The sequence below is a fragment of the Pseudorasbora parva genome, chromosome 9 (assembly GCF_024679245.1).
Source record: "Pseudorasbora parva isolate DD20220531a chromosome 9, ASM2467924v1, whole genome shotgun sequence".
Lineage (NCBI taxonomy): Eukaryota > Metazoa > Chordata > Actinopteri > Cypriniformes > Gobionidae > Pseudorasbora > Pseudorasbora parva.
In genome coordinates, this window is record NC_090180.1 from 32,202,062 (window position 1) to 32,220,066 (window position 18,005).

The window sequence follows — 18,005 nt, forward strand, 5'->3', positions numbered from 1 at the left end:
ACCTGTAAATAACTACTACTGTATGATTGATATTTCATGTTTGCATGATGGCGACAGGCTGAAAGCTGCTGTTATTTTCTGTTTTTACAAAAAATTTGCTGCTACCAATAGCCTATTAGTGCTGTTATTTATGCTATTACTTTTTGGCTAAGAAATATTTAACGTTCATTTTATATTATTTCTGAATATATAGGATATGTTTAAGATAGGTTTGTACAATATTTGCCTTCCCATTTCATGCATATTTTCTGCAAAGATATTTAAAGCTACACTGTAACTTTTTTTGTTTATTCTTGGCTAAAAATACTTAGTTCTTTCAAAAATATATGTGCTCATTAATGTATATTTACTTCTTTCAAGTAATAAAGTACTCGTAAGTTTATAATATGCCATTGAAAATATATACGGGTGAGGGGTTCGAATGATGTCAAATTTCGTAATTTTGCATGTGGCTCCGCAATTGAAGAGCCACAAGTTCCATACGAATCTGTTGGCCGAGAATGCCGCACCCGGTCTGCGCGTTGAGTATAAACACCCCCCCAAACGGACGATGCGCGCGCAGTCAACGAGAGAGACGAGGAAAACAAAAAAGCATTCAAATGGCAATTATCGTGGCTGAAAAAAATTAACGAGCTCATTTTTTTTATCGTGCGATTAATTGATTTATCGACTATCGCGACAGGCCTAGACATGAATTCAAGCTTTGCCTTTCGCGTTTTACCAATCGATGGCACCGTGTCGAATGTGAAAAGGGGGATTGCCATGTTAATCTTGGACTAAAACGGCCAATGTAGGAGTTTAAACGAAATCAGAATTGAGAGGAACAGAAACTATTATTCACTGGATGATCATATACCTTTTAGTTAAAAAGTCCTGGTTTGAGCACTTTAAATGTAAAGTCCACATTGCCTTTGGTGATGTAGGTCCATCACACTGAGCAGTGCATTTAGGTTAAGGATGTGTGCAACTTCAAATAACAGTGTTAACTGCAGTTGATTGCATCAAGCCTGTCAAATCTACCAATTATTCTTATCCTCTATTGTCAATAGAAGGGACGGTTGATACCAATATAGTTGCGTACACTTAACTTTATTGAACACAACAAGCCCGGTCTGTGCTATCAGATATAAACAACATAACACGACTGATGTCACACTGATTACAGTCCATGCTGCAACAACAACCATCCCTAAGTGTACTTAGGCTTGGAAGGCTCCCATAGTACTAAGACTACAGGTGCTCTGAGAATCACTCATTTGTACAGTTGCTTTCAGACCAAAGTAACTTTTTTGTTTATCAATAACACATTTTTAATCACATGCAAGAATATTTGATCTTCTGCAATAACTGATAAGGTTTGCATCAAGTACACTGTTGAGCTTCTGTTTACCGTATTTTATGTGCTATATGTATGTGCACTGATCAATGTGTATATGCAAATAAAAGTACTAATTATATTGGGCCCAAAATCGTATGGGTTTGGAACGACATTAAAGTGAGTAATTGATTACAAGTTTCATTTTTGGGGGGTAAACTATCCCTTTCAAGGAATATCAAACTGAAAAATAAAAATGCTATCATTACTCACCTTCATGTGAGGCCGATTCACACGGAACATGTTTTTGTGCTCCACTTTGCTGCTTTCTAAAGAGGTCATGATGACATGCTTTTTTATTATCCTAATGTTTTTTGAGGGTCATTTATAATACCAGTAAGGGGAAAGTACAAATGTATAAAAGGAAAAACTGGTATGAAATATTCAACCGATTTAATTTTTGTACTGATCAAACCAGTTTAAACAAGTGTACAAATATGATTAATAATTTAACAGAGCAATCTGTAGTTTGTGCTCATCTTCACACAAATAAAAGCTACTCTGTTGAGGTTTCTGGGCACTTTTTAGCTTAAAACCATCTTAAATCAGCTATGACACTGACAAGCCACCAAGCTTAGGTTTTTTCAACAGGAACAGAGAAAGATCTTTGAATCTAAAGATATATTTAATGACTTTAAAATACATTTTTCAGAGTAAATCATGTAATGTTATGTAAATCACTCAATTACAGTAACTGTAGTTAACATCCAGATTGACGTTACTACGTGTTAAAGCTGGACGAATCATTGTTAAAAACTGGTAATCTCTATTCAAACATCAACGCAATCTCATTTCTAGATGACAGTGATTTCCCTGTCTTAAAATCACCTTTAAAAAGAACTTAACACTTCATATAACTTTTTTACTCAGTTATCTGGGTTTCATTGTTGATGATATGACATGATCAAGGATTGTTAGGATCTTCGAAGATCATCCTGGAGTTGCTGAGCCCTTAGAAAAATGTTCTTGAGCCTTAAGAAACTTAAATAAATGCCATCACGTAACAAATCTGCTTCACAGAGTTGCTGATTACAACATTGAAATAAAATGTAAAGCTGTACAAATACTAGAAAGCGTAACTAATATATATATATATATATATATATATATATATATATATATATACATATATATATATATATATACATATATATATATATATATACATATATATATATACATACATATATATATATATATATATATATATATACATATATATATACATATATATATATATATATATATATATATATATATATATATATATATATATATATATATATATATATATATATACACATATATACATTTACATTTAAACCTTGGCATTGCTAGTGCCATGCTCTACTGGTTGAGCTAAAGGAAAGCTGATTATATATATATATATATTAGGGCCGGGGCTCGATTAAAAAAATTAATCTAATTAATTAGAGGCTTTGTAATTAATTAATCGAAATTAATCGCATTTTAATTGCATATAAAAATTTGACCCGAGAGCAACGAGAAGTAATTTTTCACATGGATGTTTAGTATACCATTGAATAATGACTGAATACATAAGCTTAATCACCAAAATATTGTTTATTTATTTCAGTCCAGCACACCAGCGCAATGTTTTCCATTAAGTGTAGCAAAAGCATATTTGTGATATTTGAGGCTCAATGTGCGGCGGTGATACGCAAACTCCTTGTTGTGTAGCTTGCACACAACCTTGCTCTTGTCGACGCTTCCATCCTTTCATTTTTTAAAACAAAATTTCCCATCCACGGGGCCAAGCAAAACGGTCTCATCAGCTTCGTTCATGTTCACTGTGGTTTGTTGCATAGACATCCTATATGATGTCTATGGTTTGTTGTTGTCGTGACTCGTGAGCGCTAGTTGGTGTTCCAGTATAATCGGTCCGTCGAAACTCATTCATTGAAAAACGTTCCGCGGTGCAAAAATAAGTGTGGTTAAAATTATGTTATTTATTTTTTTGCGTAATTAATTAACGCGTTAAAGTCCCGTAATTAATTAATCTTAATTAACGCGTTAAAGGCCTGGCCCTAATTAATTTAAATTTTATATATATATATATATATATATATATATATATATAGACAGATAGATAGACAGATAGATAGACAGATAGGTAGACAGAAAGATAGATAGATAGATAGATAGATAGATAGATAGATAGATAGATAGATAGATAGATAGATAGATAGATAGATAGATAGATAGAGAGAGAGAGAGAGAGAGAGAGAGAGAGAGAGAGAGAGAGAGAGAGAGAGAGAGAGAGAGAGAGAGAGGCTGTCCGATGAAAACCAAACAGCATGCATAAACTCCCACAAAAAGTAGTTTCATCATGCAGTTATAAATTAACTTCAATGCCATTTCTATTTATTTAACCCTTTATGTAGCTCATGCACATTTTAATTTGACCGAGTTTTTTCTAACAATGCTGTTAACTGTACAAATCTTCTTTACCAAGAAAAACTATTAAAAATCTCTGCCAAAACAAATAAATTCTTTATAATATTATAATATGAAATTTAACAGTTACAATTAGATCTAATAGCTATGTATGTTCAAGGGAACGTGTGAACGTTATCCAAGTTATCTAAACATCTCTGAAACCGAAACCACACACTCATCTATTTAAACTGACGTGCTGCTTAGGTGTTTTGAGTTTGCATGCTACACTTGTGGTGGGTGTAACTGTAAATGTCTGTTTTGTTACTGTGCTGTGCCCATCATCCATTATTGTCACCACTTAATCAAGCCACTATTTTTTAAAACATGATGATTTTTTATTTTACGTCTTTGCGTTTCACATTGCCTCATATTGAATTATTTGGACCGCAAAACATGACTCACTTCCGCTCACATGCAACATTCTCTCTACGAAACCTGTAAACCGCATTCACCGGTTCTAACACTATAATGATACTAACTCTGTAGCTCTCGAACAGAGCACTGCAATTATCTATCTATTATCTATTCTTTCTGCGTGGCCGCGGCATCACAAGTGCACGGGCGTGCGCGCGTGCAACTTAAGGCTGATTTGTACTTCTGCGTTGGACCTACGCCGTATCCTCTACACCGCAAGTTACGTATTGGTTTTCATTTATACTTCTGCGTTGTTGTCAATATGCAATTACACATGCACAGGCATGCTGATGGTAACCCCCAGTCTCAAGGCAAATGCAGAAGAAGAGGATTATTTACACTGTCAGTGGCCCTTTCCCAAATGGCACCCTAAACCCTCGCGGTCTTCCTCGGAGTCCGCACTTTTTACAACGTAATGCCGCTTTGACTGCCGGGTAGAAGTTCTCTGCGTAGCTCGCAAACTTGTGGGCTTAGCTGAAATGTGCATCGAGGGCACAGAGCAGCTGCAAAGGGGGGCGCTCACGAGCACCCTTCTTTAAGCTTAAATGACGAATGGGACACCCTACGGTCTTGTGGACTTAACAGACACGCACACACTATGGCCATTGGAAGTCCACAAGACCGAAAGTGCACATGAAGTGTGCCATTTGGGACAGGGCCAGTGATGGCGGCAGATAGCGTTTTTTCTTGCACCTTGAGTTGATGTATGTTATACAAATTAAGCATCTCTAGTTGATTAGTAGAGTATTGTTTTGTCCCGTACGTGACCTCCCTTTATTGACCAATTTATTGACTTCTACACTGAACTAACTGCTAAGTTCACATATGTTGCATCTTTTGTGTACACAAGTTCATTTTAAATTATTCTCAAATAGAGCAACACGTCGCGACCCTCATGCGTTCACTGCAGGTCATGTGACATCGAACCATCCGAACAGCTTCAGCCTTTTCATAACAACATTGAAAGCTCAGGCAAGATGGATTAGCAGCTGAACATAACTACACAGCAAGTTTTTTATTGATAATCTCCATAAATATGTCTCACAGTAGAGCTAATGCAAGGGCTGGAAATCCATTTATCTTTTGCTGAAACTTCATCATGGAGAACACAGCTCATGATCTCTTAGCAACGACAGACACCACAGGAGCATTTCGTTTGCTCTGCAAACTAGGTGTATGTGAGTAAAATGCCTTTAAACGTAACAGGAACATCTGTTGGGGTATGCATTTGTAGATTATATTGCAAACAAATTATACAATGTTTATGCTGTCTGTAATGAGACATCCATGTTGAAAACAATTGCGTATAAAAAAAAATTCAGGATTCTTTGATGAATAGAATGTTCAAAAGAACAGCATTCATCTGAAATAGCTTTTGTAACATTAAAATGTCCTTACTGCCACTTTTGATACATTTTACACATTCTTGCTGAATAAAACTACAAATTTCTTTCAAACTAATTCTTACTGACAGCAACATTTAAAACGGTGGGGTGTATATGCTACAAAAGCTTATAGTTAATCTATTGTGTGTACCAATTGCCATTTATCTCTATGACGTTAACATTCTTTTTAGGATTAAAATGTTTATTAATAGGTAAAACAAAACAAATGTGTTTATATCTGAGAAATATTTTATACATACTCAACTGCACACTGAAATGACTCCTTTATCTGGTGTTGGCAACCCTAAGCATTTGTAAATCTTGACATGTCACTGACGAACACCGCAAGAAAACACTCGTTTAAGACTTTCCCCAAGTGTTTATCATGAGCTGACCAGCTACAGCAAGCGTTTAATTCGCTTAATGTCTTGGTGTTGTTTACTAGACAGTAGTGAAAAGCTGCTGTTAACAGGCCCGGGTCGACAGTCAGCGCACATTTCATTTATCCTCCTCCAGTTCAGGACAACTAAACCAACTCTTCATCTGTGTGCATTATCTAGAGACCAAGTGAACATGTGTGAACGATAAGAGACAGCGTTTAAGCGAGTGTTTCTCCTGATAACTTACAGGCCTGGGCCTCTCTCTCTCTCTATCCTAGCATATACGTTAGCTTAACTAGCCTCTAACCGTATAGCTTCATTGCATACGCTATGAAAACAAAAGCCCTTTTCCGTTGTAACGTTTCAGTTTATATAAGCATTGCCATTCGTGTAGAAAAATGACCGCCACTAAGCCTTGGGCCTCCGATCAAGCTAGCTTGACTCACTTTGTGGTTTCTAGATGGCAAACAACCACAGCAGCACGATCTAAACACAAAAACATTAACGCGGTCTATGGTGAAGATTATGATCACGGATTTCCTTACGATAACAGTTTCACATCTCCAGACCTGCAGCTAACTAGCATTAGCCCTGGCTACAAAGTTAAACAAACACTGACATTATAAGAAGAGCAAGGACTTTTGGAAGTAACGGCAGGTGAATCAAACGCTCCTCCTCTTACCGCTCTCCAGTTCATTGCCTTTCTTGGCAGTAGCTGCGTTTCCCATAGTGCGGCGGGAGACACGGGCGATTCTCGGGCGAGACGACGGCGAGTCCTTGGAGGAAGCTTCCCTGAACTCGACACCTCGGGTCGGGCCGCGTCTTATGGAGCAGCGCTTCACACGGACGGCGATCTACACAGGGAGATATCGGTAGCGGGACAGATCCCTCGGCAGCGGTTCTTCTCCTTCCTTGCCGCAGATGGCAGCCTCTGGTCTCCGCCACGGTGATCGCGGAGTCTCTCTTGACTTTCTCACAGCGCTCTTCTTCTTCTTCACCCACTAAGCCAGATCTTCCTCTGCTGTATCAGAGACATGGCGATTGCAAGCAGAAAAATAATTGATACTGCCACCTGCTGGACTAATGTGAGGGTCACAGTACAGTTAGCCTACATCAAATAACAATAACAGGGCTCTCAAGTTTTGAACTTGAGAGCCCTGAGTTCAGAGTGAGATTTCGGCCGTGGCAGCGATGGGGGTTTGGGTGTCACATTATTGAATGTAACAGATGTAAGTTAAATTTACTGAGTAATTCGATATTTTGTAGTGGGTCAGAATGCCAATTTTCACAGTTGCAAAAATGGCTTTAGAAAAATCTAATAATAATCATTTCATTTTCACACAGAGATTTTCAATGGTCTCACCCACAACAAAATAATGCTGAAACTCTCTTTTTTTCTGTCATTACAATTGAATATTTCTGTCTAAATGTGCCATCAATACTATCTTTCCCATATTGTGTAATATATCTAAATATCCTTCTATATCCTTCTATATTCTCATTCTTAATAAACTTTTCTTTTGTAACCTTAATTTTAAAGGCCCAATATGGTTCAGTCCATAGATGTGTGGCTCCATGATCAAATTATTGAATATTTATTTTCCACACCAAGGTACACCAATCTATTCAAAAAGATAAACTTGAAAGTTATTTTTTGTCTTTTTTTTCTCTCTTTTTTTTCTTGTCTGGAAGATACATAGGCTAGGCCTGGATAGCACAATTTTAAAGCATATAACTGAACGACTTTGAAATTTAAGCCAGTACATTTTTATTAATTTTTTTAAATGGCACTTACATTTTTTTTAACTAAATGTTGTTGCAACTGTTATGGTTGCCCTTTGGCAAGTTGTTAACCCTTATACAATAAAGAGCTCAGAGACTGGTATAGCTTTAATCACTGTTTACTCTGATCTCTTTACACACACAAGATCTCTCTACCACCAGGTAGTCTCGCGATAATGATGTCACCAATATGTAGTACTTAGTGTAACTGAGGCATTAATAACATCAGTATGTTACATCTCCCTCTTTAAGGAAGCATGGTGTGATGTTTAAGTGCGTACATGTTCACTAAAATAATTTTACATAACTCAAGCAAACTTGAAACATAATTCAACATCAAATTAGGTTTGAATTATTAACAACCCATGATAGAAAAACCTTCAAATGTGTCTGCTATAACAACAAGGGTGTGAATGTATAATAGCGATCCTGTTCTGTGTGACTGGTTAGACTAGTATTTATAGGTCAATAATTTGTCTGGGCTTGATTGCACGGTCGAATCTTGTGGTGTAGCCATGTTGGTCCTTCTGTGGCTGGCTAACGGGTTCAGGTTGCGGGTCTGGGGTAGCACTGTGGGGTGATGTAGGCTGGGGGTTCTCTGGTGTACTTGGGCTCTCGCTGGTTTTGCAAAGGTGTCATCTGTTGCGTCAAAGCATTTGTCAATCCTCGGTTTGGATATGGTAACTCCTGGGTGTGCTAGCAGGTTGTATTATCTTGGCTGGCTGCCATGAGCCATCCTGTTGGTAGAAACGGATGTGTGTCCCTGCCGCTAAGGGGGGTAAAGCTTTGACAGACCTGTTGTAGTATAACTGTTGTCTGTGCTGACATGTTCCTCTGCGGTTCTGGAGTATGTGCTGAGGGGTGACTTGGGGCTGGAGTGGTGCAGTTGTTATGGGAAGAATTGATCGTAAACTGCGGCTCATCAAGAGTTGAGCTGGGGAATCTAAGTTATCCACAGGGGTGTTCCGGTATTCTAAAAGTCCAAGGTGGTAGTTTTCGTCATCGGCTCTTGCTTTCCCAAGGATGCGCTTTGCAGTTTAAGCGGTTTTCTCCGATGGGCCATTACTTTGAGGATGTCTGGGGCTCGTGGTAGTATGTTTGAAATCCCATGCCACTCCAAATCTGTGAAACTCCTCTGTGCTGTAGCATGGGCCGTTGTAGGCTGTCTTGAGTTTGGTTATGACAGCTGTTGCAATGCAGCTGTGAAGCCTTTCCATCTCAAAGTATCGACTACAGTAGTCCACAATGACGATGTAGTTCTCTTCGTTCTATGTAAACAGATCGGTTCCTACCACTTGCCATGGTCTTTTAGGGACGATGTGTGATAGTAAGGGTTCTTTGGTGTTGGCAATGCATCATTCCTGACAGATGCTAAATTGTCCCACCATTGCTTCAATCTCCTGTCCCATTCACGGCCAGAATAAAAGGTCTTGTGCTCTGTTCTTGCATTTCTCCATGCCCATATGTCCCATGTGAATGCGGTCTAGCATGTCCTTTCGTAAGTTCTGGGGGGCTATGATTTTCTCTCCTTTGAACATTATGCCATCAATTTCAGAGATTTCACATCGGTGGTTCCAATACTCCCGAATAAGTAGTGGGCATTGTCTGCATTTGTCGGGCCAGCCGGTCTTTGTGGCCTGCTTCAGTGCCATGAGCTGGGTGTCTTGTGCCGTCGCTGCTATTATTTCCTTCAGTTTATTATCACTCACTTGGAGATTGGTTATCAGAGTATGTATCTGCGCATCCATGCCTTCGCTTAAGCTGTTGTCATGATATTCGATAGCTTTGCGTGATAGTGTGTCTGTCACTGGTATCTGTTTCCCAGGTTTGTGGAGGATGTGGATGTTGTACTTTTGGAGTTGGAGTATCATCCTCTGGAGACGAGGGGAGGCTGAGGCAAGAGGCTTCCTGAGTATTGCCTCCAGTGGCTTGTGGCCGGATTCTACAGTTACTGTTCTGCCATACATGTACTCATGGAAACGCTTACATCCGAACAGTACTGCATACAGCTCCTTCTCTATCTGGGCGTACTTCTGTTCTGTACTGTTAAAGGTGCACTATGTAGAATTTTTGCAGTAAAATATCCAAAAACCACTAGGCCGTTGTTATATATTTTATTCAGTTGAGTACCTACAATATCCCAAATGTTTCCAACTATTTGTAAATTGTGAGAAAATTGCTATTTTAACTAAGGATCGGGACGTTTCAGCATAGCGTCTGAGGAAGTCGCTTGTCAATTGTGTCATATCTGCGTTACCCTTGGTTTCGGGTTTTATTTGGCAGGAGTGCTTTACTCCTAGCAGTGTCAACAAGTGAATGCACGGAGTAACGTCATAACATCATTTTCAACACTTCAATGTATCTAATATGATAAACAGAGCTGCATTACCTCATAATCATAACCGGAAGAGCGGATCAGTGCAGGCGCCCGGCGACTGTGTCCCATCCCGTCAAAATAAAAGTCCCGGTTTTTGCGAGGCAGGTATTTTCTTAACAATCGCTACAGCAGCTGTGCTCAGCTCCACAACACTTGGTCCTGCTCTGCTTTACACTACAGTAACATTAATAACCGCATGCATGAATGTGATTTCTGCCCGAGTTCTATTTTCCACCGCTGTGAGGTGAAGACCACATGTCCCAAGATGCTGCGCTCAAACTTTGCGTCTTCAAACTACGCCTTTGTTTTGAATAGGCGCCCTCCAGTGGACGGAAAGTTGCATAGTGCACCTTTAAGTGATTTGGATGCGTAGGCAACAGGCTTATCATGCTGGAGTAGAACTGCACCTAGGCCATTCTTTGAGGCGTCTACTTGCAATGTAAGTTTCTTCTTTGGGTCAAAATATGCCAATACTGGGTGATTTGTGATCAGTTCTTTGATCTGCTTGAATGCTGCATCGTGGACGGCATCCCATGCGAACTCGCAATCTTTGTTTAGCAATTGTCTGAGCGGTGCGTTCACGTCTGAGAGGTATGGCGTGAATCTTGCCAAGTAGTGGCCCATGCCAAACAAGGTCTCTAGGTCAAGCTTGGATTGTGGTGGCTGCATCTCTTGTATGGCTTTTACCTTTTGTGGGTCTGGGCTAATGCCTTCACTTGTGAGCCTGTGGTCAAAATAGCTGACCTCATGGTCGACACGGTATTTAATCGGGGTTCAGTTTTAGCCCTCCTTTTCTCGTGTGTTGTAACGTGGCTCTTAGGTTAGTTTCATGTTCCTCTTTGTCCTTACCTAATACGAGGATGTCATCAAGTATGGCAGCAACGCCTTTGAGGCCTTCGTACGTTCAATTCACACGCCTCTGAAATTCATCCTGCGCTGAGTTGATACCAAAGGGCAGTCGGAGGAACCTGTACCTGCTAAATGGAGTATAAAATGTGGTCAGCATTGATGATTCTGTGCTTAACTTTATGGCCCAGTACCCTCACCTGGCATCTAGGACACTGAAGTAGCGGGCTCCCAATAGCTTTGTGTTGACATCTTCAAATGTTGGGAGTGGGTAGTGGGATAGCTGGATAGCTTTGTTGAAGTCTCTTGGGATTAAACACACTCGTAGACTGTATTTGCTGTCACAAAGTTCTCTTTTCTCTCTCACAAAGTCTATAATTTTAATTTCCACTAGATGGCGCTTGTGTACTTCAGCACTCATTTACTTAAGCTCCTATTGACTAGTCTAATTTTGTATATTTTGAATATTTTATAATGTTCGTTGTGATTTCTTTAATGAATTGTTGTTTATTTGTGCAAAATGTAATCTTTCTAAGAGTTTTTTGGTTATATTTTATTTTATTCCCATCATGCTTTTGTACGTCACTTCCTGTTTTGTCATTCACATGAAGAGAAGGAATGATGTAATCATCACAAAGCCTGTGACTTCAAACAGAGTAGTTCAAGACTGTAACAACACTCATACTTCATCGATCATTCCAGTATATGTCTCAACAACAGCTGAACCAAGGAAGGAGATTTTAGTGTACGCCTTGCTTGATACCCATAGTGACACTACTTTCATTTTGAGGGATACAGCTGAGACACTTGATATCAAGAAAGAACCAGTCAAACTTAAGATCTCTACAATAACTTCCAAAACAAAGGTTGTGTCAAGTCCCAAATTGAATGGACTACAAGTAAGAGGTATTAAGTCCGAAGTGAAAATCAAACTTCCAACGACCTACACTAGAGACTACATACCTGTCAATAGATCTCATATACCCACATGTGAAACCGCCAAGAACTGGCCTCATCTAGAACATCTGGCAGATGAAATGTCTCCTGCAATTGATTGTGAAGTGGGTTTGCTAATAGGTTATAACTGTCCTCAAGCCTTACTTCCCAGAGATGTTCTCAGCGGTAATGAAGATCAGCCGGGTTGGAGTATCATTGGATACAACCACTACGACGGGGACTATGAAGATGAAATCGGTGTGAGTCATATGATTATCCTGAAGCAAGTTCTAACAGCTGGTGAACTGTCTCACAAACTCAGGTCTGAAGTGTGCTTTATACACAGGAACAAGGTTAAAGAGATGATCACTCCAGAAGAGGTACTGAAGGTTTTTTTGTCTGACTTTGTTGAAAGGAATAATGAGGAAGTCTCTACATCACAAGAAGACTTAAAGGTTTTTGACAAAGTTAAGCAAAGGCATTAATCAAATGCAAGACGGGCACTATCAGATGCCATTGCCGTTTAAAAGTGAGAGACCAGACTTGTCAAATAACAAAGTGTGTGCAGAGCATTGACTCAAATCTTTAGAGAAGCATTTGAAGAGGGATGAGCAATACAACAAGGACTACCTGGCTTTCATGAAAGACATATTAGCAAGAGGCAATGCTGAAAAGGTCCCAGAGATTGAGTTGAGCAATCAGCCAGCATGGTATATCCCTCACCTAGGGTTTACAACCCGCAGAAACCAGGCAAGATTCGCATTGTCTTTGATTGCTCTACAAGATTTCAGAATACTTCTCTGAATGAGCATCTACTGACTGGGCCTGAACTCACGAACACCCTTGTTGGGGTCTTGTGTCGTTTCCGCAAGGGGCAAGCAGCCATTATGTGTGGCTACCTCAGGGGCTACCTGAGGGACTACCTCAGGTTCTTATGGTGGGAGGAAGGCAACATGGGAACCCCACCAGCAGTTTTTCGGATGAAGGTCCACTTGTTCGGAGCTGCCTCCTCGCCAGGATGTGCAAATTTTGGGCTCAAGTACATTGCTGCACAAGGTGAAGTAAAGTTTAATCAAGCCACATTGAAGTTTATACAATGTAATTTTTATGTTGACGATGGTTTAACAAGTGTGGGCACCGAAGCAGAGGCAATCCAGCTCGTAAAGGAAGCCAGGGATCTCTGCAATACCGGGAAGCTCCGCTTGCACAAATTCATCACCAACAGCAAGAAGGTGACTGCCACAATTCCATGGGAGGAATGCACTGAAAGTGCGACTGACTTTGACTTGGCGCTAGGAGAACCTAAAGTAGAGAGGGCGCTTGGAATTCAATGGTGGGTAGCTTCAGACGAGTTTCCTTTCAAAGTACTAGTAAAAGAAAACCCTTTTACTAGAAGAGGAGTGCTGTCTACAGTTGCTTCCATTTTTGATCCTCTTGGATTTGTAGCTCCCTTCATTTTAGTTGGGAAAAGAATCCTACAAAGGATGTGTCAAAACAAGAAAGGCTGGGATGAACCACTTTCTGATTACCTCAAGCCGCATTGGGAAGCTTGGTTACAAGACCTTCTTAACCTGTCTTCGATAAAGATAGCACGTTGCTATGTTCCATCAACATTGGAGGATGTTCAACAATATGAGCTACACCATTTTTCGGACGCCAGTCTATCAGGCTATGGAGGATGTTCATACCTCAGATCTGTGACCAGGTCTTGAGAAGTCTACTGCACTCTCATTATGGGTAAAGCTAGGGTTGCCCCAACACAGGTAACGACAATTCCCAGACTGGAGCTCTCAGTTGCTGTGGTTGCCACAAGAACTGGCGATCTGCTCAAAGGTGTCACGGTTCATAAATTCACTGTCTCCTTCTGCCTGTATTGTGTTGTGTTGTTGGAGGCATGGTCACTGATTACTCATCACTGATCACTCTCACCTGCTGCCTTCATTACCGGGCCCATATATTCCTGTGTCTCACTCAGTCTGTTGTCAGATCGTTGCAGTGTGTCTTGTGGTTCCTGTGTGTTCGTGTTCTTCGTGGGATTGCTTCGCCTCTGTTCCGGTTCCGCCCGACCGCGTCTGCCCTTGCCTCCCTGCTCACGGAACATCGGTATCTGCAGGCCTCTCCGCACGGACTACGCTGCTTCACTGCCACATCATCACCTGAGACTGATCTACCTGACTTTCTTGTGAAAGACTGTTCTTGCTAAGTTACTGAGAGAAATAAATCTTTATTATTTCGCAATTGGATCTTTCTGTTCTTTCTTCCCAGCACACACGACAATTGGATGGCCTTCGTGAATACTATTAGACCGACTCCAAGGTTGTCCTTGGCTATATTAACAATGATCAGAACTGATTAGATCAGAACAAGCACTGAGCCTAGTCAATGGAGATACGTTGCTTCAGATCAAAATCCAGCTGACCATGCCTCTCGGGGGCTCACTGTAAAGGAACTCATGGGATCCAACTGGTTTACCGGTCCAAGTTTCTTGTGGGAAAAAGAACTTCCTAATGAGGACATTACGGTGGGAGAGGTTGACGATGGAGACCCGGAGCTCAAAAAGGCACAGGTTCTTATGACCAAGGCAAAGGAAGAGTGGTCTCTTTCAGATCACCTGCAAAGGTTCTCTGATTGGAAGAGGGCAGTGAAAGGCGTAGCAAGACTCAAACGTTATGCAAGGAGGGTGAAAGGTTTGGTAGAAAGATCAAGTTTTCAGTGCTGAAATTAAGTGTCTAAGACAAGGGAAAGAAGTTAATTCAAATCAGTCCAACAAGCTGTACAAGTTAAGTCCGTTTATTGACGATCATGATATCCTACGGGTTGGAGGAAGATTGATGCAAGCACAACTTCACCCTGATATCAAGCATCCAGCCATTCTTCCTAAAGGGCATCATGTATCTCGTCTACTCATAAAACATTTCCATGACAAGGTGCAACATCAAGGTCGTGGCATGACCATCAATGAAATCCGTTCCAATGGTGTTTGGATCCTGGGATGCAGTAGTGAAGTGTCATCTCTCATCTACAAATGCATTAAGTGTAGGAAGCTAAGGAAATGCAATCAGGAACAAAGAATGGCTGACCTGCCACCAGAAAGGATGGAAGCTACCCCTCCGTTTACTTATAGTGGCATTAACTGCTTTGGACCATTCTATGTTAAAGAGGGAAGAAGAGAGTTGAAGAGGTACGGACTCTTGTTCACCTGCATGTGTTCACGTTCTGTTCATCTTGAGGTGTTGGATGATCTTACCATTGATGCCTTTCTTAACACACTGCATTGGTTTATTGCAATTGGTTTATTGGTTTTTTGCAAATTTATTGCAAAACTGCACAGTGATCAGGGTACCAACTTTATTGGTGCAAAGAGAGTGTTCCTAGAGTTGATGAAGCAGATGAACCAGGAACGTGTGAAAGAGTTAGGCTGTACCTTCGTCATGAACCCGCCTGCTTCTAGTCACCTGGGTGGTGTCTGGGAGAGACTGATCCGGACTGTAAGGAGTGTATTGGCGTCCATCCTAGATCAGTCTGCAGCGAGACTGGACAGTTCTTCCTTAAGAACATTCATGTATGAAGTAATGGAGATCTTAAATAGTCGACCATTGACCTCAGAGCACATCAATGATCCTGTGGCACCAGAACCATTGACGCCGAATCACATACTAGCAATGAAGCCTACCATCATTGCACCACCTCCTGGAGAGTTTGTAAAGGAGGATCTCTATCTTCAGAAGAGATGGAAAAGAGTTCAGTTTCTGGTGAATGAGTTTTGGACCAGGTGAAGAAAGGAATATCTGTTGAATTTGCAGCAGAGACGTAAATAAAATAAGAGCAGGAGAAATGCCAAGATAAAGGATGTTGTTCTGCTCCAAGATGACTTGGCACCACGAAATCAGTGGAAGCTAGCCAAAGTGGTAAAGGTCTTCTCAGGAACTGATGGAATGGTGAGAAGACTTAAACCTCTCATTAGTGATGCAACACTAGATAGCAAGGGTGCACGTACAAGTCAGTCTACTTAGAAAGACCCATACACAAAACAGTGTAACTACTTGAAGCTGATTAAAGGGTTAAGTTTGACAAGAATATTTGACTATGTATGCTTAAGTATACAAAATACTTACCCCTTAATGTTTTCCCTTAAAAAATGTTTTCCCTTAATGTAATGTTGTATTCACAACTTCGATTAAGAATCACATTGCATGATGGTGGGAGTGTATTTGCTGTCACAATGTTCTCTGTCTATAATGTTAATTTCCACTAGATGGCGCTTGTGTACTTCAGCACTCATTTACTTAAGCTACTTTTGACTAGTCTAATTTTTATAATGTTCATTGTGATTTCTATACTGAATTTAAGAGTTTTTTGGATATATTTTATTTTATTCCATCATGCTTTTGTACATCACTTCTTTTTTTGTCATTCACATGAAGAGAAGGAATGATGTAATCATCACAAAATTAAAGGTGTTTCTCTCTTTAATTATAAGTCATCCAACTAAGAATCATCAAAATATAACCCCCTCTCTTAGCTCACAAGCAGGCAAATGTGGTATGTGGATATGTTTTCTGTTTATTTGCTAATTTAATGTGATATATTTGTTTTCCATGTAACTGAATGTGTAATTGATGCTATGTTGTATATTTCGTTGTTGCTCAGTTCTACGGTGTTGGTGTCTATGTCCATGAGATCATTAAACAGGGCTCTACGCTAACTTTTTTCTTGAGGAGCACTTGTGCTCCTAATTTAAAAAAATTAGGAGCACAGTCAAAAATTTATGAGCACATTCTAAACTATCTAAAACGAACTATTTTAAACTACATTTAAAAGCCGCGATCGAAACACAGAACATCACACAAATATATAAAAGAACATTTTGATAAATAAACCTAAAAAAATACCTGCCTAGAGAGGAAAAGAACACTTTGAGTGCGTCTATATGCACGTTCTTAAGCCAATTGTGCCTAAAAGGGGGTCGCACACCGGACTGAAGCTCAGCGCCATGTCTCAGGTAACGTTATCTCACTTCAGCCAGACGCGAACACTATAGACGCGCAAGCTCAATTTTGAATCGACTTCTGACAGAAGAGCTGCACAATGAGTGTATCTTGTAGCACAGGGTGAAATCAGTATGTACATTCACGATTTGAGGGAAATATACATTTAATCGCCGCGGACAGGCGTTGAATGCCGCCGTCGGTGTATGTGTTCGAATTTTAAAGGCGCAGCGCGTCCGGTGCGAAGCTCAGAGCCCTTAAAGGGGCGATCACTCAGTGCCACGACACGTCTTTATAACACTAATATTGAGCACCCCCATATTGCCAAAATGGTATGATCCTCATTTCATAACACCCGCGAAGATTCGACCATGAGATCAATGGTCGAATCCGGTCCGGCATATCGATGCATCGAATCTTCGACTATTAGGTGTCACCCCTAATTTTGATTATACATTTTTTTGGTTTATGTTTTCATGAAGCATGTATCACTAGCACATGAAGCTGCCTAATATAGCTAACATAACATTACTTAGCATAAAGTTACAATGTAACACTTAGCCATTAGTAGAGATGATAAATACTCAATATGCTTAGCTCAAGTTGATCGCCGTCGTGTGGAATTTCGCAAAAGCTTTAGCTACTACTAGTCAACAATGCTTTCTTCATTATCAACTCTTACATGCAAAACACAGTATATGTTATGAATCTTACACGAAATTCATCTTCATCACAGTATAACTGATGTTTTTGGAAAAACATGTATCGATGCTACCCATTTTCTTTGCCTTATAAATATAACTAGCTCGTTACCGAATCAAAGAAAAATATATTTTAAACTTTACCAGTATCAGTATTCTAGCTTGATAGTGAGCACTAAAAGACATCTTATTTGTTTATATTCATACTGATGAAGTTAGATTTTTTTATTAAATGTGATTCTGACATGATGTGACTACATGCACTCCGCTCGTCTCAGGTAAATAATGCGTCTTCCAGCTGAGCATTTTAGACAGCTTCCCTATTTTAATCAAGTCTTCCTTTAGGCAGATAGTCTAGAAA

General features: G+C 40.0%; 1 protein-coding gene across 1 annotated transcript in view; it reads right to left on the reverse strand.

Moving 5' to 3' along the window:
- Window positions 1–7,063, reverse strand: part of prkacbb (protein kinase, cAMP-dependent, catalytic, beta b) — a 29,469-nt gene extending 22,406 nt beyond the window's left edge. The window contains exon 1 of the mRNA XM_067452251.1: window positions 6,697–7,063. Coding sequence (XP_067308352.1) covers window positions 6,697–6,742 — 46 coding nt within the window. The 5' untranslated portion in view covers window positions 6,743–7,063. The remainder of the gene's footprint in view (window positions 1–6,696) is intronic.
- Window positions 7,064–18,005: the final 10,942 nt, after the last annotated feature.